At 47.3% G+C, this 27,934-nt stretch overlaps 1 protein-coding gene across 3 annotated transcripts; it reads right to left on the minus strand.

Annotated features, from left to right (window-relative positions):
• LOC148318804 (uncharacterized) lies at window positions 1-27,468 on the minus strand. 3 transcript variants are annotated; one of them, XM_088280867.1, is made up of 5 exons: window positions 27,327-27,468; window positions 26,968-27,170; window positions 16,798-20,172; window positions 14,989-15,063; window positions 1-1,123 (listed from the first exon to the last, which is right to left on the minus strand). In XM_088280867.1, exons 3-5 carry the CDS (start codon window positions 19,569-19,571, stop codon window positions 934-936), a joined length of 3,039 nt encoding a protein of 1,012 aa, XP_088136993.1. In that variant the 5' UTR covers window positions 19,572-20,172; window positions 26,968-27,170; window positions 27,327-27,468; the 3' UTR covers window positions 1-933. The 3 variants fall into 3 exon arrangements, with proteins under 3 accessions (XP_088136993.1, XP_088136991.1, XP_088136994.1); XM_088280865.1 differs by having other exon boundaries at window positions 26,968-27,410; XM_088280868.1 differs by having other exon boundaries at window positions 14,989-15,060; window positions 26,968-27,409.
• Window positions 27,469-27,934: the final 466 nt, after the last annotated feature.

The raw sequence follows: 27,934 nt of genomic DNA on the forward strand, positions 1-27,934 counted from the left end.
TGTGATAAAATACTTTGGTTTTTTTTTAATAGAGCATGAATCCATATCCGAAATATAACATGGCAAATATGTACAGAAGTCTCTTATATACTTTGGATGTAAATGGACTTTGCTTATATACGTGTGGAGAGTGTGTGTGTGTGTGTGTGTGTGAGGCAAGGGCAAGTGAGTGATTGCTCATGTGGAAATACGCAGTGGTTTTCGCCCACAATTAGAATAGTAAAAGAAGTCTTTGATGGTATCTTTTTTTTTTTTTGTCTCTGAATATAAAAGCTGGTGTTCTGACCCTCATTAGTCCATTAATGACGATGACTCCAAATTGTCTTTGTTGTAAAACAGCTCCTTTTGATATTTGACTCTATCGACGTATATATTTGTACACCGCTCAAAGAAAATTTGGGGTGTTGGGCTTTTTTTTCCTGAAATTTCAGGATGAACCTAACATGCACCTTTACACGTCAACTTAATTCGACCTTCTCTCAATGTTGACTGCACGTCTTGGGTCTTTTGGTCCCTTTAACACAACAACCTGCTGTTCTCCCAAATTCACATCAGGTGCATTTTCGGTTCATTGTGAGATTTCCCCCAAAAGCCGTCTTGCCTGAACTTTTTGTGCGTATGGTGGATGATCTGTATTCATTCTCTTTCCATCTGGTCATTGCTTAGTCATATTGCACTTGAAGCGACCATGCCGCGCCATAACAAAGCAGAGGAGGCCCTCTTTGGAGAGCTCGAAAAGTACATCAAGGCATTGTCAATTTGTCGTCACCGCCAACAAAAAGGCGCTCGAATGTCAACCTTTGTCATGTCCTCCCACCGTTTTTCTTTTGTGTATTTGCTTGTCGTAATGCTCCGAGGTCGCTCATGAAATCCCGTCTGTGGGGGTATTGCGGAAGCAAAAGTCATTTGGTTTCTTTTTTTTTTCTTTGATTTTCAGAGGAACCAGAAGCATTTCTTTCTGTTCTTCTTGGTTGGTGCCGCGGGACGCACAGTCTGGGGGGAGTCCTGTTGGCTGGGCGTGCTGGAGGGAGGGGTTGAGGTCTGGGGCGAGCCCTCGGGCGGGTCGCCCACCTTCCACGTGCGGACCACCTGCCCTTCCTGAAGACGGAAGTCGTGTTCTACGCTACGTGGGTAGATGTGACATAAAAACATGTTGGTGAGTCACACAAGTGTAGATACAGTGGATATAAAAAGTCTACACACCCCAGCTGATATCATGTACGCAACCTGCTTTTGTGATGGAATTGATTTGACCAAAGAAAAATCATTTCTCAGCTTTTTGTGTCACACCATACTTTTGAAACAGGATGCAATAGCCAGAGAAGTAGTGTGGTTGCACAAGTGTGCACACCCTCTTATAATTGGGACGTGGAGGTGTTTAGAAACAGCACAAAGAGATAGATTAAAATATCTCAATCTCAAAGTCAAAGTAGTTTGTTTACAAAATGTCGGTCATATCACAATGCTATCCGAGTAACAAAAATGCGATCCTACAATCTGGAACAGAAAGCCGGATCACTGACTATTTATTAGCAGATGGGAGCTAACTACTAGATAGCATTAGAAGCTAACATTGCAGCCCACATCTTCGCTTACACTTCAGAGAGCAAAAACTGAAATGACACGCAAACAAATCAGAAAAATAAAAAACGATACTATACAAAACAAGGATTGGATTTCAATGAATTGCACATTGTTTCACTGTAAAATGAACCTTAATAAATAAATATAAAATAAATAAATAACAGCAGTTCTTGTCGATAAAATGGAAAAGTTAAATACAACTGAACTGTACATATGTAGCAATTCCACTAGAGGGAGTCCCCATCCCGTGAGTGGGACTTGAATCAGAGAGTCCACGTAATATTCAATCATTTTGTATTCCCGCTTCCTTGGTATATTTTTTTCCAACAATGAGGCAGTTGAGGCTAATGTTGGAGCTAAAATGCCCAAAAGAATGAAATAATCGCTCAGTCATGTGAGCGATATCAGCGAGCGATGTGCTGCTTCCTGCTTGTGCGCCCACCCTCTCTCACGCTCTTTTTTTTTTTTTTGTTGCCGTTCCTTTGCTGCTATTCTCGCTTATTATTATGCGGTGGCCTAGTTAGCGGGTGTTTCTCATCACGCAGCAGAAGCAGATGCTGGGAATAAATGCAAGGACTCCCACTGTGGAGGCAAAGCAGGGCCTGGTGGATGATGCTCAGGTTTATTCCCGCCTGGCTGGAAATCAGCAACCTAACGCCTCTTTTTACTCACCGGGGCCACTTATTCTTCCTCGTCGACTCCTCTGGTTCATGCGCACAGGCGCGGTCTGACTTGGGCTAATCTTGTTTTCTCTCCTTTCCAGCGCATACCTCCACCTTTGTGTTCCTCCAACTGCTCTCCCCGCTTTCACCGCACATCACAATGTCATCTGTGAACTTCCTTCCTTGAGATTTCCTGACATTCCTGTCAACCTAACATTGCTTGACAATATTCAAGCATTTTTTACTCGCACATGCGCACCATCAGATGCTTGAAAAAGTGACACCGCACTGACTTTTTTTTCTTTTTTTTTTTACTTGATACCCTCTCCCACGATGAATGGATTTAATCGACCGATATTGGGTGTTTTAAATATATTTTTTTTGTGGTGGTTGTTGTTTTGACAGAAATAAATCAAATAGGTGAATGGAAATCTGCAAATAAGTAAAGGTTGACTGTGCTCCACCTTTTCTACCATTCCTTCTCAAGTTGTAGCGGTACGGAAAATGTTTTTGTTATTCCGGCTGCAATAATGCGACCATATCATTCTGCCTTGAACGCTGAAGTGCCATCTTGTTCTTTCACAGAAAACCATCAACATTGCATCGAGCCACTGATCAAATCCCCGGAGGATTGGAGGAAATTGAAATGAAATGAAAATTGAAGAACAAAAGCCCCCAACGACAACAACGTGGGGGAGGAAGCGGACGAGGCGACTGAACAAGAGAAGGCCTCAACGTGAATAAATAATCCCTCGGGGATCCATCATGCAGTCATCTAAGGTAGGAGTGAAAAGTGGAACATTTAATTCCAGCTAATCGAGGGATGCGAAACGCAGTGGGATTGTATTACGCCACAACACATCATGGCTTGAGACGGCCAGTATATTTGGAGCCCGTCCAGGCAGTGCGTCACAGTGACAGTAGATCAAAAACTCAGAACCTTTTTTTCAGCATGGTTTCATCAGTGGTACCTTACGCCAGTACGGCAACATGGAGGAATATGTGCCGGCAGATTGGGACAAGCAAAATATTCCCCGCCCGTGGAAATTTGGTTACATTCTTGCTGAATGCGTCCATGTTTTGTTTTGCTCTGGACATGCAGTCCGTTCAGTCCTGATTCGGAGTGAGCCCATTGCAAACACGCTGGCATGCCTATGAATAAATAAGAAAAAAAAAAAAAGAGTGTTGTTTACTGACAGTGGATCAAGATTGCTGCGTGTTAAAGATCAGACGCCGCGTCAAGTAGCTTTGCAAAGAGCGAGTGAAAGGATGATTGCAAATAAAGGCAGTCGAGAGTTCGGCTCGCTCGACCGTTACGCGTGGGCTCCATTTGCAAAGGGGGCGGATGCTGTGCAAAGTGGATAAACGAGGCACGTTCAAATACACGACAACAGCAGCCGAAAGCCAGACTGGCAGCTGCGATCCGTCCGCTCCTCAAATTCCCGCTCACCGCTTCGGTTTACTTTGGGCGGCGTCCCAGCTGACGCGCGAGGCATCTGTCGCTCACTGCTCGGAGCGACCCGTTTAGTGAAATGTGTCGCACGGGAACAAGTGGCGCTGAAGATCACCACAAAACTGGAGCGTGGACAAACGGCGAACCAGGATGTTTAAACATGAGCGCGCTTGGAGACATCATCTTTCGGGAATTGCATTTACGCAACTCAGGTGGATGGTCCGCGTCATGGCGCCCTGAAACGCGCGTGATCTGACTTTCAAGTTGTCGTGAGGCTCCAAGATGTTGAATGCCGCTCACAGTTGAAGATTATGGTCAAGATGAACAAGAATTGTACCTTGCGTCTATAAAACAATGAAATTCAGTGGAAAACGCCCTTGGCATGCTAACAATTAGCATTAATGTGGAAAATGGTCCAGCACGCTTTTAAAAGCAAGAGCGACTTTGATACGCACGTCTGCAATAACAAATCGTGTTCATGATTTGTCACGATAATGATCTGCAAATGTTAACATTTCCAAAATGGTCATTTGGCCAACATTCCTCGGGACTCACAATCACAAACGAAGGCTACTCAAGCGGTCCTTTGGGAGACCACCGATGTCACGTTAGCATTCATTTGGTGTCACGTTTCGATTTAATATCAATAATTATGTCCCATCCGTTTGGTTTAGTTGCAGTCTCAGGGAAGAGTTCTGCCTCGCCGTTTGCTAGGTTTTTTTTTTGCAATGATCTGGAATTCGTGGTGTCGCTCGCTGGCGTGACTTGTGCTTAAATGAAGGTTGAATACAGCTGGGAGAGATGTTAATTATTCGGCGAGTCATTTGGAAAACAGTGCATTTCTGCATGCCTGGTGAACATTGCGCTTGTTTTCAATTATCCATGAGCGAGGCTGTCTCCAGTTAGACTTGCGTTTTCAAGCGCAGTTATTACGCCGCAACTGAATAGAATCTTACACAGGAAGTAGCTTTAACAAATCTGGCAGCAAGAGAGAGCAAAAGTGTGACATTTTGTGTGTGCGCAAAAGGCACTCAAGTGTTGCTCCGCCAGGATCGCTGCTATTGAGGAAATTGGAGGGAAATCTACTGTTTCAGTCTCTCGGCCGTCTCTGTTGTGGGACAAATTTAGCGTAACATATGCGCTGAGGTGTGTCCGAACAAGTCATGCCAGCGGCCGCCCACGCAAATGATTTCTCCTACCGGGATGTATTTATTTTTGCTTCACGCGGGTCTGAGGATGATAAAATGGCTGCTAAATGATGCGTCGCGTGCATTATTTAGGTATTGACTGATTGCTACTTTAGTGGGAAAGATTTGACAGCTGAGTGTTTAAATAGCGCTCAAGGATCCGCCGCACAACAGGGAGGGCAAACAGATGTGATGAAATGACGCTGTCGAGAAATGATTTGACTAACTACTGTCAAATTCTGCGAATAATAATCTCAAATCAAGGGGAAGTATAATAAAGGGAGATTAATTGAAACAAAAAAAATGTTTACCAGTACCTGGGCAGTACATACGGACTCTGAACTCAAATCAAATCAAATCGTTGATTGAAAGTGTAATTCATACGCAACGTAACACACATTCTGTAATTAAAAGTACAATATTTAAAAGCAGTTACACAGTTGGAGATTTAAAAGACAAGTAAAGAAATAAAGATGGTTTACTAAAATTACAGTGCAAGAAAAATTGAGGGGACCGTATTTTACTCAAGTACAGAGAAAAATTTGGGGAGGCGTTCTATAAACGAGTGCATGTTATACACACAATTTTAAGGCTAATTATTTTTGGGGTCAAATGATGACACATCCATCCCTCTAAGGTGCACATCTCAAATGAAAGCCTCCTTCAAATAAACAGCTGGTACGCTCTGCAAATGACTAAATGTTCTTTTTCTTTTCGCGGAAATGTTTTTTTTTTTTTTTTTGGATAGATTTGGCTTGGATCTATTTATTTAAAGAAAAAGCTATCATCTTTCAGGTACTATTCACCTAACAAAAAATAAGAGAATGTTGAGTCGACCCCCCCCCCCCTCCATTTTCCAAAGGCAACCATTGAAGTCATTTCAACGTGGCTCTCTGCTCTTTGCAATCTCACATGCACGTTGCTTCCTGCGCAGAGAGACAGAGCCAAAGTGTCCGGTTTCTACAATCATTGCAATCGGCGCCAGGCTTCCGGAGGCCAGTCGAGCTTCACCCTGTCGTGATGAAGAAAAGACAATGCGGCAGCGTCTAAGCGGAATGCGGCCCCATTGCGCCGCAGAGTGTCTTGTGCGCCCACACAGACGGACCCGACCTTGACGTGCTGTTTTTACGACACGACGTGGCAAGCAGAGGTGGCTCGCACTGCGCCGAAGTAGACGTACACATACTACTGCGGAAAAGAAAAGGCTCATTGACTGACTGGAATAAGTAAGTAAGTAAAAATGGATATTTATTGTCCATATTTTATAATACCCAGCCACAATGAAATCAAACTTGAAGATTCTTTCTTACATCTTTTCATACTGAGAAGCAAACCACATTACTTGTCCTGTTTTTGTTTTGTTTTTTTTTACCAAGCATGAGCTCGCATTGGCTTGACTTTTTCAAAAAGTGCACTTGTGGCTGTCTTTTCAGACACACGGCAATGAATATATATCTGTGAAAATTGTTACATCGTCTGTCTACGTGTGTTGTCGCACCGTTTGTGTTCAGACATCCTTTGCTTAAAGGGTAACACCACCAAAGAGTTGCTTGGGGTCACGACAGTTTCCCATTCTTGTAGCACGAAGAAAGCGGCGGTTACTTGGTTATTTTAAATATTTAGTATGAAAGGTGCAACAAACAGCTTGAAGCTTCTTGTTGAAGAATTTTTAGTAATTTTAGATGGCAAGCTTCCGCTTGTTATGAATTGACTTGAGTCTCCTCCCACCATATCGATCTTTTATCTGAAGTTCACATGCAAGTCAAAGAAAAAAAAAAAAAGGGCTCGCCTGTGGGGAAAACTCTTAAGTCAGGCCGTTTGTATCTCAAGGTAAAAATGGTGCCGATTCTTCTTCTGGCATAGCAAATATCTCGCGACCCCGAACAGGTTTCAGCCATCGTTAAGGTTCCTCGACTCGTCTGCAAAATGGAGCCGAGTACGATAATGAAGTATTTCGAATCTAATTGTGGCGAGAGGTGGGAGGGAGCTTTAAGGATCTCATTTAGGTGTGGGCGGCTTTCAAGCGAGATTAGTATTTATATGACACGTCATCCACATGAGGCAGTGCTCCCTTCGTAGCCCCCCCCCCCCCATCCCACCTCCTCACCGTGATGGCCACCATCTGGCTCCCGGCGCCGACGCCAGTTGGGAGCTCTGTGATTACGACAATACAACACTCACACCTCTTGGCCGCTCAGGTTTTCACGCCCGGCGGTACATCTGTCACATAAAACAAACACTGGACATGATGGCTGCACCATTTTGTAAAAGGATTATTGTAACCTCACCGCGATTTATTGGATTTATTGTGGTTTGGCCAGCAGAGCAGAAATTTTTCAAGTGTGCGCCACACTGCTCACTGTTTTATTTAGAGTCCCCGTCGACGAAAAGGATTTAATGGTTGATGAAACCGTAGAGTTACTACATTTTCAATGTGGTTTCATCAGCCGAGATCCTGCACAAATGCACATGTACGCAAGCTTTCTGGCGCCGGGGCGGAGCGACGTGGCCACCGTTTCCGCGGTGAAATGAATGAGTTCCGCTCGACTGACGTTTTCACTTTCACTGACGTCATACATTTTAACATTTGTCGCGACTATTGATTTGATCAAAACAATGACGATATCTAGAAAACTTGAATTGAGTTTTAACGATTATGATGACTTTCGCTTCTTGGCAAATTGCATATAAATTGTCGCCGGCTGTCGGTGACTGTTGAGTTTGGTGATTAGCCGTCAGCTAGAAAATCAGCGCCTCGGATGGAAGGGCCAAAAGCAAAGAAAAAGGCATCGTGTAGTAAATGAAGTTGAGCAAAATTGCGGATGGTGCGATAAACAATGACCTCTCGGCCACCGTCACGAGTACCCAAGACTGACCTGAGCACCGACCGGTGAAGCTGCGACCGACGAGTGCGCACGTGCCAATTTATTGCCATCCCTTCGTGAGTCATTGCGTCATCCTGGCCACCCCGATGAAAGATTTCTGCCTTTGCCCCTCTTCATATGGATCATTTTGAGTTTCGGAATGAATTCAAACCTAACCTGCGTTCTTTTGAAATGTGGGAAGAAGTGGGACCAGAAGTGAGAACGGCGACTTGAATGCAAAATGCACAAGCTCCTTGACGTGAAGTTTTTGAAGTTACAAGCCCATGCTTGCTTGTTATTATTTTTGCAAGCCCAAATTTGATGCTTCCGATGCACCGACGATCAAATGAAGTGGAAAAAAAAAAGAGAAATGACTGAACTTTCCTGGCACGTGGGCACAGTCAAAGGCAAAAACAAAATGCTCACTTTCCCAAGACAAGAAGCTAAGGTCGGCTCCAACTTGCCAAGATGCCCACACAACCTGATTCTACCTTCTGATGTCACAAGCCATCAATTGAACTCGTTCGTCAGGGTGCTACTTTAATTCAGACTGAATTATTCAAACAAACGTTTTTAGTGGCCGTTGTTCTCTTTTCGTGCTTTGCGTACAAAGAACAAGTCATTCCCCCTCCCCGCCGGCCGCCGCTTGATTTCACCCTCGCAGTTCAGAACGAGGCCGACGCCTCGGGTGTGTATCCTCGTCCCCTGCGAGGCGCCTGTTGCGCGGCGGCTCAGGCCCCGAAGTGAAGATGGATTACTGCAGAAGAACTGCCTGGCCTGCCCTTTTACACGTTTCACACACGCACGCACAGGTCTGGAAGCTCTGACAGAGCCGTTAGAGAAAGGTCAAAGTCAAGAATCTGACAAATCTTTCTTCAGAGGCTGAAAATACGCTTTCTACTGAAAGCGCCGCAGCTCGTGTGTGTCGGCTTCCTCCGTTTAGATTTATCTCTCATTCTTTCGGCCGCCTCCGCGTTATTGGTCGGAGGAGCAACGTCCCGTCAGATGGAGACAGACGTGTGCTCGTAAGAGCAAAACAAATCCCGAAGACGGACTTTGCGTCTATCGGCCGCAGAATGCTCAACTGAGGAGCCACGCAACAAACATTTAAATCTGCCTTCCTCAGAAGTTGACATCATTGATAGAAAGCAAAGAAGGAGCGCTCCCCTTCCTAGCACCCGCCAACAGCTTCACCTCAAACACGTCCGCTCGGCGACTTCAGCAAACAGCCAATCGTAGCCCTCGCCATCCTTTTGACCAAATCAAGTGCTATTTCAGTATTAGAGTGTTCCTAAAATTCACATCCCTGGTTGACGCGGCCCAGAAATGGCGGATTGATCCCAAGAGATAAGAAACAAGCTCCCCCCGTTTATCAACTCCAACTTTCTACACGGACGCGACATGTTTGCATTGGACGTACTCAGCATTTGCATAATATTCAAATATGGATGTAATCATTTGCCTCTTCAAATTCATATCCGTTCTTTTGGCATTGCTTCATTGCCTCTTCAAATACAGAAACTCCCGCTTCCTACTTTCTCTCCCAGGAAGTGGGCTCTTTTCACTGGCTGTGACGGTCACGTCGGAGGATTGTCAATGTTTAATGAACAGCCCGAGGCGGGATTGGGCTTCCGAAATATCCCGGTGACCGTGAACATGAGGAGGGGTTCATCTGTAATTTGCTGGTGCTTGTCGAAATGCGCGTACACTGACGTGCGCATTTTGCTTTGGACAGGCTCGCGCTCATTTGCATGCCGTTATTTATAGCGCACGTGTGGGTTTCCCTGAATAAAGCTGCCTCGTGTTCCGCTTCATTTGGCTTTGATGGAAGGCGGCAAGCTGCAGGTAGCTGCCTTCTCCTCTCCCATACGCTCCTCGCACACTGCTCTCACTCCAGCAACGGGGTTTTGGATCCCCCCGCCCCTCCTCATCCCCCCAAGCCTTTGGGTGTGAAATAGACTTATATTGAAGGCGCAGAAGTAGGAAGCGGATTGTGTGTGTGAAGGATGCAAGACCCAGCTATCTATTCCACTCGTTCTCTATGTGAAATGCGGCGTTCCCCTGGATGAATCTCAGACAATGAGGAGCTGTCAGCAGCTGCGGCCGCGTGTTGGAACAACGTGAAGAGCATTTGATGCCTCAAAGGCTTCCCCGGGACACTTTGGGCAGTCAGATAGAAGCAATCCACCCCACCATCGACCCATTCGGCCATCGGCCGCTCATCCATCCGGCTGCCGTCCATCAATCGGCTCATGCGCTTGTCTGTGGATGGATTTCCCGGTCATCTACGTATCAAGAGTTCCACCATTCATTCGGTTAATGACGGAGGGTTGTCATTAAGCGAGGTAGAATACTTTATCAAGTGACATTAAAAGCCCCTTTTTTTTCTCCTTTTTTTTGGGGGGGGTGCGACTGTATCCTCAAAGACACTAACTGTAAACCTGGACTCGTCTTGGCCATCATAATCCTCAGAATATGCTTCTCCAACAGACGAGTAATAATAAATAGTTAAAAATGGTCCATCGACAGATTGTTAAAAGGGTGCCTTTTAACACAGCAACAGCTTTGCTCATTAAAACAGAGAAATCCACAGAAAAGCCGCACCGTTGTTTTAGCCGCATGGTTCAAAATCTCGGAAAAAGGGAGCGGCTTTTAGTCCGGAAAATACGGTACTCGTGCCACTCCGATGTTATGCCAGTGATAAATCTGCTTTGCGCCTCCCAAAAGTTACGTTCCATCATTTGTCCATTTATGAACCAATTTGTCCGCAAACCATCCATCCCTCTTGTCGACAGGTATCATCACCCCCCCACTTCATTCTGACTTCTTAAAGCCTAAAAGCTGCTGCGATTAAGTTTTAATGCTGCTGAAAATTTGACTGCGTGAGTGATCTGAGAGGGGCACAAATCCGGCGCGGCCAATGCAAGAATGCGTGTTGAGAGGAAATAGTGGAGCGACTGCGAGTTAACCCACTTTCCTTCCTGCACTTCCTCAACTCCCTTTCGGGTCTACGTGTGAGGACGGGATGTCGTGTCAGTGCGAATGTGCGTCAGGAAGCGCTGATTCATGACGGGTGTGCGCTAAGAGTGGCCGGAGATGAGTCGCGACTGTAGGCGCTGTCACAAGATGTTCATCGACATCACTCCCCGTCGATTTGCCGTGAGCCGATAAGCTCGGCGTCCTCTGGCGCCTGGCACGCATATGAAGATCAAAGCTGTATTTGGCAAATGAAGTTGTTTCAAAGTTCACGTGAGAGGTTCGGAAGACCTGTCAACTCGGAGCCTCGATCGCTAAAGACGAAGAGTACTTTCTGGACTTGAGTGGTTGCCCGGGATCCAAGTTAAAGCCCCGATTATGGAAAGTCTCGAAAAGTTTGCCCCGAGCGACCAACTATTCCTTCCTGGTCTGCTCAGAAAACAATCCGGGCCATCCGTTGGAAGTTCAACCAGTTCAATATGTAGGATTGCAAATCCGCAGCGAGCCGGGCCGGGCCGACCCGCAGTCTGCCCGATTGTGACGGGAAATGGAACGCCGGCCAGTCGGAGCGCTCGGCCGAGCTGGCTTTGTTCTCCGGGCAAATCGAGGAGCAATTGGTTGTGTGAAGCGTTTGCGGAACGTGTCTCGGAAGACCTTCGCCACGATAACGATGACAATGAAAAGAGTTGCCGCAGCAACACGGGTCAGCGCAGAACATATTAAGGCAATCTGATCACTGGCAAATGACAATTTGGACCGCGGCGCTTCTGCCGTGTGGCGTTTCAGATACAATGGCTGAAAAACGTACGAGTGAAATTGTTTTCAAATCAGTTTGCAATTGCGGCGGGATTAAGCAGTCCGATGAGGAAACGTGAGCGACGGAGGGACGCTCGTTTGTTTTGTGACGTAAAAAAAGACAAAATCTCCAAACACGGTATTCTCCGTTTGTGTGTGCGCATTTGCACGGCGGGCCAAGAATGTCTTTGCAAGGCCCAAATAGAAACGCTCACTTAGCGGCGTACATGTCAGGATCGGGTTTGTGAACGATTGCAAATTCTGAACTCATTGAGTGTTTTTTGTTTTTTATCTTTTCTATTAAGCACTTCCTGCACTCGGGGGCCGCGACGCAACCACAAATGCTGATGGGACGGCTCGACGACCATCTCGGTTTGAAAAGCATTGCTCATGTGCAAATTGAAATCCAATTTGGGGATTATTATTATTTATTTTTTTATGAAGGCAATCTCACTCTTGCCATCGGTCGAAGGATCCCAAGCATGCTAGCTTTCCTTAACTAACTAAGAATTTTGCCAGATGTCAAAGTGTTGCCGGTCAGACTGAAATGTGCATTTCCTTCATCCTTGGCGTAATAATAGTCGAGCGGTACGGTGTGAGCAGTCAAGTCGTTAGCTTCGTCTCAACGTCGTGGGCGCTTTATTTGTGCTGCGTGAGTTGCCATTTCAAAAACAACATTTCTGGAATCGCCCCCGCTGAAGCCTTTTCTCAATTATCTACCACTCAGCGCAGGCGATGACGGATTGCCTCTAAAAAAAAAGAGAAAAGGGAAAAACAGCGGGTGGACGCCAACATCGAGTCATTAATCTACGTGCAAGCAGCTCACTCGTGGATCTCGTCCAGCCAAAGGCGTGATGGAGCAACCGAGTGAGGAGGAGCGCAGATAAAGCGGCGGCGTGCAGATCTGATTAGGCGGCACTCCGCAGGGATTAAGCACAACAGCTCCTTGTTAGGCTCCACTTGACTCTCACGTCGGCCATTAGCAACAAGAATGATGACACCGAATGTGGGGCGGCTTCGCTAATTAACTCTCCCGCGTGCTCACACCGTCGGATTCTACATATTAATACGCGATCGATGCCCCACCGGTGACCGATAAATAGTGTTGGACGTGTCATGCATTATTCTCGCCGTAAGAAGACGCTTTTTTTTTTTTTTTTAAAGCTGAACAAATGAAGAGTTCAATGAGGGAGGGATTCCTTTCTCGGGTGCAAATGTAATCTTCTGTTGCCAACTGCATTTGCATTTTTACATAAGTTCTGCCCTGGAAAGAAGTTGAGAGAACAAAGCCACACACTTCAACACACCGCATCATCGCGAGATGCGCACTCGTGCGACGTTATTCAGCTCGAGAGCTCGTAAACTAGAACATTGTTCGGTTCATGTTCGCTTTCGTCGGAGAGATATTTTCTTGTCTTGGAGTCGGTTTTGACCGATAGCGCCATTGAATTTTTCTTTTTAGTCCAACAATCGTTTGTGTGCACTGAAATGTGTATTTGTTTACTTCCATGCAAGTAAACGGAGTGATTCAAGTCAATAAGGTCGCGTTTCCATTGCATGTGTTCTTGTTTGTTTGTTTGAATCAAAAGGGAAAAAAAACTGCTGCTTTTGTATAAATAAGGGAGTTACAGACTGTCCAGGTTGCAAAATCCGAGCAAAGGGATTGATGTTTTTCAGGAGCGTTCCAAAAGTTGTGTTGCATTTGATGTTCCCGCTCGGTCAAACTGGGGTGAAGGCAACATTGGGCTCTGAAATCACTCGCATTCCTCCAAACTCTTTTCCCTCCCCCTGTGGGAGCGTTTCATCTCCACTGATGTCATGTGCTCAAGCTCCTCTCCTCTTCTCTTTTTTTTTTTTTTTTTGGGGTGGGGGGGGAATTGATGGAATCTGTCCTGTCAGATGTTACGGCTTCTCCATCACATTGCTCGTCCTTTTTTTTTTTTTTTCCCCCATCATCTCGGCCAAGCAGACAATCGGCGCCGTGGTGCATTAACAGGAGGTTTGACGGACGAGACGATCCAGTGGAGTCGTCTCATCTGCTCCTCCGATGATGATGATGACTAATGTCTTATTAAGGGAGCGCCAGAAAGGCTCCCAATGGTTTCAGTCCACTTGCGTTTATTATCACTTCCTCAAAAGTGATGTTCCTGCTCTTTCTCGCTTGCATCTGCAGGGATGAACGTCAACTTAGTTTCAAACTGAGAGGTCTCGACCACCACTTCTCTTTCGACTACATTCGTTCTTTTAAGGCCTTCCCAGGTGTCAAATTTGGAAAGGCTATTTATGGTCGGTCAAAAAAAACAAACAAATATTATTTTCGAGTCGCTAACGTTCGACTGCCTTCTGTTTCAGGCTGAATTTAAACTGCATGTCAATCAAAGATGTTGCAAAGCCGTGGGAACCGTTTATAGGAGCATGTCGGAATAATGAGGCCATGGGCGCCCCGCCCCGCTCAATCTGATTGGGCGCCGCAATCGGTCCAACTTGTGCATCTGCCACCTTCCCCCAGACTCTCAGTTAAGAGGATGGATGACCAACTCAGAGCTGTTCATGACGTTTTGCTTGCTGAGGAGCCGATGACATTGTTTGTGTGGCGTGGATCCCCTCAGAGATGGCAAAGTGAAAGCCTCAATCACCCGAGTCGCAATCAAATTCGATTTGCCCATGCTGGTCATGTGTGCGTCGACTCTCGTTTTTCCCACCGCTGCTTTGTCCCACTCTAATGAGGCTATTTTTGTTTTGTTGTCAAACAGAAAGGCTCCAAAAAACGAAAACAACTCAAGTATATTCCCGATCAGAAAGTGGTCATCAAGGCCACCCTGTGCCAGATGTAGCAAAGCAGCCCCAGAACATAACCAGGGTTCAGAAATCAGAATTAATTACAATTGTCCTCTTTTGTCTCAAAGTCAACCGTTTTGCCAACATGTTGATCAAGAAAATATGTGACTGAACTGCATTTTCCCTTCATTCGATTATAATTCCACATTAACATGTTGGTCGGCGCGTTGCAGGTTCCCCCATAATACTCAAGCGTACTGTGACGCCAAGAAGCGATTCTGCGCCCGTCGCGGCGATGAAGCCATACCCAAATGGATATGATGCGAAATGACAGCACCATGCACAATAACTGCGCGCCGAGACACGCAATGTGCTCTCGTTGCCTTAACATGTAATGCGAGGGACGTCGCAAATAAGCACTCTTGGAGGATTTATACATTGCAGGTCCAAGTGCCCAATTCTGATTCAAAGTGTCGAACTTTTCTTTTTTTTTTGGGGGGGGGGCTGTGACACTTGAGAGGAAAAAAATATAGATTTAAGAAAAAATAAAATATAAATATATTAAAAAAGTGTGTCTCTCTCTATATATATATATATATATATATATATATATATTTTTTTTTTTTTTTTTTTTTTAGGTCACTTAAACCTTCAAGCTGTATACATACAACACACATGTCTCCCCATACCTGTAGATGATGCACGCACAGTCCCTGCAGGTCCCGCAGTTCTCAATGTCCTGACCGGTTCGGTATGAATGTCTTCTGTGGAAAAGTATTGAGATGACATATCAAGGGTAAAATGGTGTGTGTGTGTGTGTGTGTGTTTAAGTGAGAGGGTGTGGGGGTGTGTGTGCGCGTGTGTGTACGAGTGTGTGTAAGCGTGCATGCGTGTTTTTATCCCAACTGAGCTAACATAAAAAAATATCAATCCCCTGATCATTTTTTTTAATGAACGCTACTCAGCCCACCCAAACCTCCTCCCCTTCTCCCTCCAACTGAGTCTTACGTAACCCATGAGTCACTACATCACTCCGGGCATAAAATAATGCTTATGAGGTAAAAGTCAAGTGTGCGTGAATTAGACCGAGCCCCATCACCACATTCCTTTGCCGGAGCACGCAAAAGATGGCGAGAAGCCGCTAAAGTCTGCGCCGCTCGGGCAAGGATGCGCGTTTGGGATGGCGCGCCTCAGACGACATTCGTATCGCTCATCAAGTTGCGGCGAAAAGGCGTCGGAGATGACCGAGAAGCTTAGAGTAGATGAATGAAACCATGATGAGAGTTTAGCGACATCCCAAACCGCCGACGAGAGATGGAGTCGCAGATTTCTGCACGGCCGGACGTCCCTCAAAAGGCCGACGTTTTGACGGATGTGTCATGAATTCTTCTGTGGCATGACTGACAAGAGAGCTCGTCAAAATAACGACCGATATTCCCTTCGCCCCGACCCTCTGTGCCTCCTGCCTGGCGATATTTCATGTCGCTCTTCTTGACGCTCAATCTGCTCCACCGCCGTGTTTGCCTTCGGGGGCCCGCCATGCTCGAGAAAAAAGTTGGCTGAGATATAAATAGTTGAGCGGGATCGTCAGCGTTAATGGGATAGCCTTGACATCCACCTTTAGGTCCCTGCACCCATATGCGCTTTGTCGTCTTTAGTAACAGTTGCAACGATTAATCGATTACTAATCGATAATTATCGTCGATTACTCATTGAGAGACCTTGTTTTACTCTAAAACACAAAATGTTGCTTTCAGAGGATCCCGCCTGTGAATTTGCCAATGTTTTCAAAGCCAGCTATGTTTGGCTAACTGAAGACTCAAACGTCGATGATTACATTAGTGTATTTTGTCTCCCTGAAGTGAGAAATTAGCCGTCTTGAAATAAAACAGCAGTTATTCTGGCCTCACACAGGCGTTGACTTTGCACACGAGCAGCCCTTCATAACTTCTATATTCCTACAGCGTCTGCATCACTTCGAGCTACAGACGACCAGATGGCTCCCTCGCGCAACACCCGGCCCCGAGTGGAGAGGCCCCCCCCGTTAGCTCGGCTTTACAGCTCCATTACCCAGAGGCTTCCGATCATATGTTGACACGATGAAATATGGCTCAGCTCCCGTTTGACCTCAAGCTTAAACCCAGACTAACCCTTCCTTTAACCGCCAGTTAGGTAAGCTTGGACATTATTGTGTGATTTTACGCTCTCTCTCTGTAGGATTACAGACAACAATCTTGGATGGTCTGTGAAAATGGGCCTTTATTTCGAGGTTAAAACAGAAGTCCCGATTGTTTCATCATCCAATCTGACGCAAATCTCTCTCTTTGCGTTTAAATAAATGATTTTGCTGCATTTACATTAAAGTACATCTTTACCATGGATGGCATCATTTTTCATCTGCGATACTTGATGTGTTCATGTGAATCATCCATTTTCTCTCTCGAAAAGAAACGGCACGTTTGAAGGCACGCGTTTTAAGGGTAAAAAGTTTGCCTCACCCGTCTCGCTCGGCCTCCTTCTTCTCCAAATCTTGAATGACATCCAGTAGGATCTTGATGGTATTCTGGCTGGTCTCCAGGACCCCCTCCAGACTGTGGAGATGGTTTTGCAGGCTGCGAATGTCCCGCAAGGGCCCGTTGGGACCGAGGAGCTTCTCTGTCACTCGGGCCGGGTCCAACTTGCACCTGGCCCCAGAAACCAAGCCTCCAAGAATCTCCTGTACCTGTCTCAGCGTGTCAGCTTGGGTCGGAGTCAGGGGCTTCTCCCCGGAAACGGCACAACCCTTGGCTCCGGAACATGCCTGCTGGTTTGGAGGGAGCGCATGTTGGCTGTTGGGAGCGTTGGCTCCTGCGCACAGCATTTTGTGTAGCACCCCAAGCTGAGCCTGGGCTGAGTTGAGACAGCTGGGCTTAAAACAGGCCTTGGCAGTAGAAGACGGCTTTTCTCTTTTCGCGACACAAAGTGGCGGAGTTTTAGCCCTGTGCTTTGGAGAGCTGGCGCTCTCAGCGACCGTCGGGGTGTCCGTGCATTTGACAGCTTCTTTCTTCTCGTTCTCCTTCTCGTCGGCCTTGCTATCTGCCCTGAGCGCGGGTGTCCGGACCGCCGCCGCCGGCGGCTCATTTCCTTTTTTACGTGGCGTGTAGGGTGGCGGTGGCGGTGCGGGAGGTGGAAGTCGAATGCCCCGCTTATCCTGAGCATTCAAGGGGGCCTGAGAGGGAGGGGTGTATGGCGGCGCTGCACGAAACGAGTAAAGAGGAACGGCTTTCGTGGGTGTGGCGCAATTCTGCACGTTTGGAAGACGAGCGAGCGGCGGCGGTGATGTGCACGTTGTTAATTTGGGGACTGGAGAAGAGAAGGGCGCTATGCCGAAGCTGACCGAGGAGGCGTTTTGCAAAGCTTGACACGGAACGTTACAGTGAGCGACAGTTTGTATGAGGGTCGTACACGAAGGGGTCGCGGGACGGTGGGGAGGGCCCGCTCCCGCTCCGTGGGTTGTACTGTAATAGGAGATGGAGGTGCAAGACAAAGCAGCTTGTGTCACAATTGTACATGATGTTGCATTTGTAGCCGCATAGGCGTTTGGTGGCTGTGGTTGAGTTGTGTTTTGGTGGCTGGGGTCACAAGGAGCCCCCCCTTGGTTATTTGCAGGAGAAGGGGTAATTGGTGACACCGTGTTTGGGACAGGGGGGGTGCAGTTTGATGCCGCTAGCGATGGAGCGGAGTGGATGAGCGGCGCACTGGCGAATGCCGGCGGTGTCACGTGACGATAGTTTGAGGTGGGCTGCGGGATCACAGTGGGTGCGGAGCACGAAACGGGCGGGGCCGCTGAGGAAGGTGGTGGGACACGAGCTGGCTGGATTGACAAGGTGCAAGATGGCTCAGTGCGTTCTTCGGGGCTCTGCGTTGGTGCACTTGTGGGAGGCGGAGATGTACAGTAAGGCACAGAAGTTATTTGTGGGGGAGGGGGGTCCTCTATTCCATTTGGCGGTACGGGACGGTCAACTTGAATTTGATCTGAGGTTGGTGATTCTAGCGCAGGTGGAGATGCGCCGGTGCTAGATGTTTGGGCTGGTTGATGGTCTGGAGGCCAAGGCGAGGGAGGGTCTGTTTGGATCGGAGCGGTGCGCTGAGTAAGATTTAAAGGGGGGGTCGAATCGCAGTTGCTCTTTTGATTCTGGGCTTGCGACTGTTTACCCTCCGTTTGACTTTGCGTCGTGCAATACTTGAAACGAGCGGACGTGCTCTCGGTTTGAACCGGCGAAGCACAAAGTCTGGTGTTTGAATGCGGCAGGGTTGAATGAGCGCTTTCAGTCTGCGTGGGTGTGGTGCAATAGTGCACTTCTTTTCCCGGATCGCTCGTCGTCCTATTCAGACGCTTTCGCCTCCTGACCAGCGAGGGAGTGACGCCGCCCTGCCGCTTGGGGCCGTCTCGGCAGCGGAACGGCTCGCTGTTGTGAAGGACCGACGGAGGACAACTGTGCCTGGAGTTTTTTGTGACAGCGACACTTGATTTCACGTCGGCCTTGGAGGATTTCAACCTCCGTTCGATCGCAGCTCGATCCACGGGCGCTTGAGGACCGTTCAGATCTTTGGAGCCAAGCGGCGCCACGTGGTTTTGCGAAAGGTACTCATCCTGGGAGTCGTGTTCATCGTCGCCGTCGATGCCCAAAGAATCTCCCAAGCTGTGACTGCGGGTGTGCGTGGAGGAGAGGGACTTTTTCAGACATGGCGAAGTCTGGATGGCTGTGCTGGTGCTCGGCTTGCGCGTCATCGGCAAGGTCAGGGAGTTCGTCTGCGGCGGTGCCCAGCATCGGCGCGTGGGCCCCGGTGTCAGTGGATGGGGCGGGGCCCTGGCCAAGAAGGCAGCCACCACCTCGATTGTACTCGCCATGTCCCCGCGCACCGCCCCGACCACAGAGGTCTGACCCGGTAGGCTGTCCGTTCGCGGTCCGTCCCTCCCCCCCCACGCACCCTTGGGGGGCCTGCTGCTGTGTTTGCGCAGAGGATGAGGACTATCGCGGTCTGGCGTTTGCCGCGGGTGGCTGTTGTTCTCGCCCGTGCCACTATTGCCGCTGCTGCTGCTGCCGTCCTCCAGGTCTTTAAAGCGGACCTGGTGGGTGCGGTTGCGGCGCCGCCTCAGCCGACTCTCGATATCGGGAGAGTCCCGATTGAGAAGCACCGAACGCACCGTCATGGTTCCGGTTTTTTCTGCCAGGGCACCTTTGCCGTTGGTTTGGCCCGTCAGCAAGAGGTTGGGCTCTTTGCTCACCATTGCTCTTTGCTCTCACTCTCTCCCAACATCCAACAACTGCGCGGCCCGTCGGATGTCACGCCAAAGGCCCGGGCGTATCAATGCGTCCCCGAGGACATTGAGCTTCCATTTGCCTGAATGCGGCAAGAGAGCCGGCCCCGGTTTCCCTCAACTTTCCTTTTTGGCCTCGTGCGCAGATTATCCTTTGTCTTTGACCCAAGGGAAAGTCATATTCGCAGGTTAAGATGATGAAAGGTCAAAAGGAAGAGAAGAAAGTCCTTAAAAAAAGAAATGCGTGCACTTGAAATATTCTTCAAACGGCTGCATGTCTTCTGCCGCTCTCGCTCCGAGCGAATCGGCGAGGAGGCCGCAACCCGTCTTTCCGTTTGGCGTCCATCACATCGGCCGTTCGACCTCTGCGACCGTGTTGTCCTGCGGGCCGACGCGAGGAAGGACGGCCAAGTCGTGGGGCGGACCCGCTCGGCTCGCCATCGCACCCTGCGTCATTCGGCTTTTGTGGCGCTCACTTGCTTTGTTTTATTGCGATTCTTCAAAGCTCTTTTCTTCTCTTGGCCCTTCTTTCACCGAGTCATTTCCTCGTGGCTCAAAACAGTAGAAAGTCCTATTAAGAAAAAAAAAAAAAGAGAGAGAGGTGTAAGAGACTGTAATTGTTCCCATATTATTGCGTTTCCATTGAAATACCGCTCGCTTCTTCTTCCGCATAATGAAGAAGCGATAAGGTAGGCGGCGATTTTAAAAAATGCATGAGAGTCGGGTCAGCGCCGAATGAAGGAAGAAGAGATCAATCAGCCAATGTAATGACAGGATGGAGGTGGCAAAAGAAAAGGCTCGACGAACACAATAGGCCATCGTTATTAAGGGCCGCTTTATGTATGTGCGCTCACGTCGCCGTGGCAACGCTGATGTGACTCCATGCAGCATGTTGTGACTCTTGACATATCCGTCACACGCACGCCTCGTACGCAATTTCTGCTTTCCGCCGCGTTCGGGGGTCAGCGGCGGTGCTTCCGAGCTTCTCGATGATGCGCCGCGCCGACGCCCTCTCTGATTCACCTGCTCGCCGCGTGACAGTCTGTCCGCCACGCTCGTCACTCCCGATTGGACAGCGCTTCTGCCGCGGCCCTCGTCGATGTCCGGCCGTCACGCGGTCGCTTGATGGGAATGACAAGTATTTGCTTCACTTAAGTCAATTTTGTTTGTTAGGTTTACATGACTTCAGAAAACGTTTTTTTTTTTTTCATGCAACTCGTATTTCCTTTCACAAGTTCGTAAAAGAGGGAAACAATTTTTTTGTGCCAAGTTATCTAATCGAGCATCAAAAACGTCAAACTGTAAAATTTGTCTTGTATACATTTTTGTTTTTACTCGGACTCAAGTCAAGGAGTTGATTTGGTTCTTTTCATCTTGTGACTACTTTTAACACCTGTGGCGTCCGATAACCTCTCAAAGCCGACTTTGTGCTTCTCTGCGCTCCTCCCCTTTGTCGTCTGCGGTCGGGGTAATTAGTGACGAGCGAGCGAGGACGCCTGACGCTTTTATTTACGCTTGTGTCTTTCTCTCTGCAGCTCGCAAAGGGGAGCAAAAAAGGCGCACTTATTGGGATGAACAATGATTAAAGGCCAAATATCAAGCGAGCGCACTCATGGATTTCGGGATGAATGATGGCGATTCCTGTTTATTTGATGTTCTGATCACTTATGATGATTCACCTCGACTACTAAATCTTCCCTGGGTACAAGTCGGAAAGTATACGAGGAGCGCAGATGCAGCGAGGTTCACCCGCTTGCGAGCATCCACAGCAATTTAAGAGCAATCGCCGTCACGTGGACTCCGAATAGCAACATTGCGCCAAAGTTCTGCCGATTTCGAAAGTGGCCGTTGGCGGCAATGTGACTATTTTTAAAATGATCCATCTGGACTGAAAGACGAAGATCTTTGTTTGTGGGGGAGGAGCTACGTTAAGCCTGGGTTGTTAGTGGAAATTAGGGAGAGTCTTCACTTCACTGGCATGTTTTCTATTATTTGCTTCACTTTTTGGTGAGGGCGGTGTAAATGTTTGTGTAAAGCTCATTGGAGGTTTTTCAGCGTGCTTCAAATATTTTGGGGGTTAAAATTGATTTCTGGGCAAGCGGTAGCGGGGGCCACAAACGTCACTTGGGCACTTTGATTTTTGGTGATGTTTTTTTTATTTTTTTTTTTTTTTCTCAAAAGCAAATGATCTGCGTCTTTGTTTTAATGGCATTATTGTAAAGAAGAGTTGGAAATGATATTTCAGTGCACTGGAATCAAAGTTTTTGCAATACTCCAAACTACTAGCAGGGTTCAGTTCCTGTGCCTCATGAATATCTTCTCTGTAATTATGGCTTTCCTCCTACATGAGCGTAGGTTCCGACAAATTTGGCTTTGTTACCGCTGTACGAACGGAACGCCATCAATCCCTGTAAAAAAAAAAAAATTAAAAAAAATCGGAGCTCCCTGTAGGGGGAGCCAAGCAAACTCAATTATTCGCGGCTGCTGCTTTAATAGACAGTCTACTGACCTTGGATTTTCGACTTGAATCTTTCGTGGCTTCAATCATGTTTTCGTCCTTCTGATTTTTCATTCATATCTCATATCTCTCAAGTCGTCTGGCTTTCTTGTAAGAAAAAAAAAATCAGTTTCACTTTCAACCTTCACCCTGACAGATTTGCCTCTGAGCCTCCATCCCGCCAACCACGCGGCCATTCCCCTTACTCGTTCCCGTCGGTGTCAGCCGCATCCTCTCCCTTCTATCTTTCTTCCATCTTCTTATCAGCCGTGCCACTTGTATCACTGTCACTCCCGCCGTCGCGGCAACGCAATTTCGCATGAAGCCGCCACCTTTTGGAACCTCCCGCTCCCACCTCTGAGCGCACAGTCTGCAAAGCAGCCTCCCGATGCCCAAATTTTTAATGGCGCCCGGGCGGGATCCCGCGACCGAGGCCGGCCCTCCCCTACATGTGACATTTTCATGTTGAGGTTTATTGGCAGGCTGGAGATAAATCACCGGGCGGGAGGAAGAAGGTGTGCGAGCGCATAATGCCACAGTTGGGCTCCTAACTCTGCGAGGTTATTATTTAAGCCTCACCACAGCCGGCTCGTCTGCTGCTTACCACTCACCGGAGGCTTTTCTGTCAGCGTTCCCGCCAGCGACGCTATGATGTCACGTCTCATCTCCCTTTAAGACTCATCTTGCGCTCAATGAAGTTGGAATTGGACATGTTTCCAGGATTCCTGCCCATCCTTCAAAGGTCTCAAATGTGATTTTCCAAAATGAAGGCCTTGTTTATCCTGAAGAATATCCTGAATTGCCCGCTCTCAGTGCTCATTTTTGTGAGTGAAAGGTCTTGAATTTGATCCAAATTGGAAATCTGACCTTCTTCTTCTTTTAAACTCGCAAATGCTTTTTCGGGGAAATTATGATGCAAAAGTCCAAAAATGAGACGACCTCCCAATCTGTTTTTTATGTTTCCATTTTTTTTCTGCTGTTCACTTTTCAAGTGGTGAACGTTATCACCCAGCTGCTTTGATCAGCCAACATCCGCTCTTTTAGAATGGGCAAAAATCGTCGGATTCCAACAAGTGCACGGGCTACCGATGAGGTCCTTGGGGGCGACGTGCTCTGACATTTATAATCAATGATTCTGTTGAACCAAATGAAACGTCATCATGTATCGGAAATGATTTTGCGGACCCCCAATTTGACAAGCAATGTTCTTGCTGAAACTAGAAACACATTTGTGGTGTGTGTGAAGAAGGTGCTGTGTGTTCTTTTATGGTGTTGAAACCACCACAAAACGTCCTGTCGTATCATCTGGCCATGCTCTGATTTGTCAGACGACGGCGAGATCGGGAGGAGGCGGCAGCTAGCGCAAGAGGAAGGAGAGGAGGTAGACGCGCTCGGTTATATTTAGTGACGTTGCCAGACCAAGCGAGAGAAGTCCGACCAAGTGTGATGGAGGAGGCGGTAAAAGACATGGCAACCGGGGGAGGGCGAAGAGCACAAAGAGGAAATGTCACGGCTCGGGTTCAGCGGAGCGCTAAATCGGGAGCATCGGCGTGTCGGGGCCTTTAAGGAGGAACTAAGGGAAGCTATATGATCAGTGACCAATTTACAACCACGACGCACACCGAGCCTTTGCGTCATTTGAGATGCGCTTGCGGATTATTTTGTCAGCTCAGCATTGTCAAGCCTCACGGGGGAGGTGGGCTTGTTTTAGTTGACACGCTACAACTGGCAAGGATGTTGAAATGCAAAAAAAGCTGCCGGGAAGGACAACGAGCAGGCGATCGGAATACTCGATACGAGTTGAATTGCTTCCGTGATCGCGCAAACTCAAAAGGATTTGATCTCAAATCATCGTCGCCGATTGAAATGAGTTGAAGTGCCGTTCATCGGTTCCCGCCTCCCCCGAAATGTAACGCGTTTTCAATTGATAATAAATATAATCAATATATATAAATCAATATAATAAATATGAGTGCACTTTATAGAAACGTACAAATATCGTGCTGCGTCCTTTGCTTTTCCGATGTTGACCACTTGGTGGCAGTATAATGAAGACATGAAACAAAACACTCAGTAAGTTGCAGGAATCTTTGTCACATTTTGCTTGCTCCAGCATTTGCAGCAACAATCTTTTGCAATAAGGTCACTGTCGCTCGGAAAGCGCCTCACACTCTGAAGTCATTGATTTCAACTTTGATTTAACATTGTTTGCCATCTGGGTTGAGTTCACTGTCACCATATCGTGGTTATTTAAAATTTTTCATCACAAGTCAAAACAAAAAACTTGTCCAAATGAAAACCTCAGAAGTTGGGTGACTTGTTTCTCGGGGCAACGCTGTATGCGCCAAGTGGACGCAATAAGCACAAATTTGATTCCCCAAAAGATGGCTGAATTAGCTCCAAGTTCTGATATCATAGACGCGTTCTGGTGTAGGTCACAAAAACCAGAAGCCATTCACGCCTCCTCAAAACTTATTAATCGTTTTAAATTGGGGGGGGGGGGGGGGATTTGATTTTACACTCGCGAGGGAAAGTTTCTTGGCACCAATTTGCCACAGGATGGCGCCACAGCTCTACTTTTCTATTAGACATGACTTTGGCACCATCTTGTGGTGTCTTAGGGCATTTCAGAAAAAACAGCCACTATTGGTTTCCGTTGCCTACACCGTACACCAGGGGTCCTCGATCCTGTTCCTCGAGGGCCGGTGTCCTGCAGGTTTTCCATCTCTCCCTACTGCAACACAGCTGATTCAAATGATCAGATAATCAGCAAGGTCTGCAGAAGCTAGATAACGATCGCTCAGGTGTGTTGCACCAGGGAGAGGTGGAAAATGGGCAGGACGCCGGCCCTCGAGGAACAGGATTGAAGACCCCTGCCGTACACTGTAACTCGCTCTGCTCAACTCCTGCTTGGCTAATTGATAAGGGGGTGTGGCTTGTGTTGAATGTTGTTTCCTCGCAACAGTAGTACGCCAGCGAGAAAGTTGGCAAAACATTTTATGGGAACATTGCGAAGCATTTAGCTGCTGAAAACGCCAAATGTTTCCCTCGGGCTTCTCACGGAGAGAAAAACAGAAGCGTAAGGAGAGTGATAATTGGAGCGCTCCGGGTGAATGCTAATGACTACGCGCGTCTGCATGGGCAAATGTTTGCGAGCTCAACTTTGCCTTTGAACAGAACGGCGGATAAAAATCATTAGATGTCTCACACGCGCGTTGTTTTGCAGCCAAGGAGTTCAAATAGCATTTTAATTTGGAATCCTGCAAATAATGGATATCTGGAAGGCACGACGGCAATTTGGCTGAAGAGGTTCCGACGCACGCCGGTTGTTTATTTTGCCTCCCTGGCACACAATTTCACATCTTTACATTTTAAGATGACTATTTCTGTTTATTTGTCTCTCCTTGTGAAATAGCAGAAGCTTGCTTGAGTGACAGTCGTAATCACGCTGCTTTTCCCCAAGGAAGTCCAGATTGCTTCCAACTTTTGCGGGGATGCGAGTGCCAGCATAGATTTGTTCCATCTGTCCGCCGTGGACCAACAATGGCGTGTTGGATATGAAAACTCCCTCCTAAGTGGGCTAATAGATGGTGACGAGCACACTTTGACAGCACCAGTCAATTTTTGGGCCAAGAAAATCCAAAGTAAGCATAATCGTTTGACGTTTACGAGACGACAGATTAATTGTTCTTTTTCTTGTTGTTTTTCTCGGAGCGTTGTGAAATAGCGGCTGTATTTTCAGGCTCGTATTCGACGATGCTGGTGGTGAGCCGTGGGGCCCTCGTCTTAAAGTACTTGAAGCTTGGAATATTAGCGCCTTGTGGTAAAAATCGCTAAAGGTAAGATTTATGTGAGAGGAAAGAAATATATATACTCTAAAAATATTAGATTAAAATTGGGATATTAGGGAAGAAATTAAATAGATTCCATAAAATACATTGCAATATGAACAAAAAAAAATGTCATGACTATGTACAAAAAAAAAAGCATTTGGGAACCAGCACAGAAAAAATATGGGAATTAAAAAGCAAAGTTAAAAAAAAAAGCAAACCAAAAACTATATTAAATTCATCATGAATGATGAATCCCAAAACAAAATTATACATCAAGTTAAAAAAAAGAGCGAAAAATATAATATTAAGACAAAATGAAAAGTTAAAGCAACCACAAACCATTGAAATTAAATTACAAAAAAATGGATTAAAAAAAAAAAAAAATAATTAGAATTCCAATTTGAATTTATTATATTATAATATATTATATTATATCAGGCAAGAAAGTCGATAACCTGACAACAACAATCTAAATGTATGTTTCCAATCGAGAATGAAAGTAAACATTTCAAAATGCACTGCTGGCATTACGTATGCACACGCACACACATCTGATAGAACTATACTAATGGGATTCCCTCAGTCAGTGTTTTGTCCCGGTCGTGAAACTTTGTGGATACCCCATTTCTAAACACACACACAAGGAGTGACATATATGCAAGGGAAGCACTGTGCTGGAATCTGCAACGCTCGCACCAATGAAAGCGTCTTGCTCGTCGGAGCATCCCGTAAAGCTGCACGGTCTCAGAAAATAAGACCCCCCCCCCCTTCTGCAATAAAGTCTAACCGCGGTTATCACTGCGCACACACAAACACAAGGCAGCGAAGCAACCAGGCTATGAGCACATGACCCCCCTTGTGGGACAGAAAAATGAATCCAGAAGGATGTCAGCGATGCCTTTGATTGGAAATATGTTTGGGGGGGGCGAGGGGGTCGCAAACACGCACAACAGGGGAGCCAAAGATGTCCAAACACGAGGCGACTTAGTGTCGCTGAGCTTCTCACAACGACGATGCAGAACTGAGTCACACGTACCACATCGCTCTCCTCCTCCGGTCCTCGCATCCCTCCGGCGTTGCTCGTTATTCCCGCCGCCGCCTTCTTCCGTCCTCCTCCGGATGTCTCCCGTCTCTCTCTCGCTCTGTGTCCCCCGCCCCCACCCTCCCCGCCTCGGTCTCCCCTTCACGTGGGGACCTTGGTGGGCATCCCTGGGAGCTGGCTGCCTGGCGGTTGGAGCGCTGCGAGTGGAAGTGAACGGACAGGAGGGGGAGCAAGACGACAAGAGTGAGCAAACAGGCAGTTATCCTCTCATGTGCTCAGCCCCCCCCCCTCTCCGCTCCTCTCCCCTTCTCTCCTCCCTCCATCACCGATGCTGTGGTTCGCCTTCAACCCACCCATGCTCTTTGCATCGCTCCGTCCGTCGTGACCTCCTCTCGGTTGTCGCCATGCAACCTCCCCCTGTGTCCTTTTAAAGCGAGAGGGGGGGGTGGAGTCGAATTAAAAAGCGGAGTATGTAAAGCTGCGGGGAGGGAGGAAGCCAGTGGGGGTGGGGGGTGGTGTGGGGAAATTAGGGGCAGGACATTTGGTTTTTGGGGGTGGAGAGGAGGAGCTTGGCAGGACACCAAGGTCAAGCGGAGATAAATGCAGAGGCGGCAGCGAACAAACGACCAAACGTTTCATTGTATTGGATAAAAACAAAATGCAAGACAATCTAGAGAAATAAACGACTTTCATGTTTTTCTAAAATGTATTACAGTGGCTTAATTAGTGAAGCCCAGAGGTCAAAGTGGCATGTAGCCGTTACGCTGCCGACAAAAATGTAAATGTGGAAATGCTTTGCAGCCCAGGTTAAAAATGTGAATTCAATCAAAATAGAAACGGAGAATTACACATCATGTGTTGAAAACAGTAACAAACAACCAAAAACGTTGCTCGCATAAGTCACGGTTTTGGAGTAAATTTGAAACATTAATGCTGCTGCAACACATCGAGACTGACAATA

This window comes from Idiotropiscis lumnitzeri, chromosome 18 (genome assembly GCF_059441095.1).
Source record: "Idiotropiscis lumnitzeri isolate Australia: NSW breed Sydney's pygmy pipehorse chromosome 18, RoL_Ilum_1.0, whole genome shotgun sequence".
Classification (NCBI taxonomy): Eukaryota; Metazoa; Chordata; class Actinopteri; order Syngnathiformes; family Syngnathidae; genus Idiotropiscis; species Idiotropiscis lumnitzeri.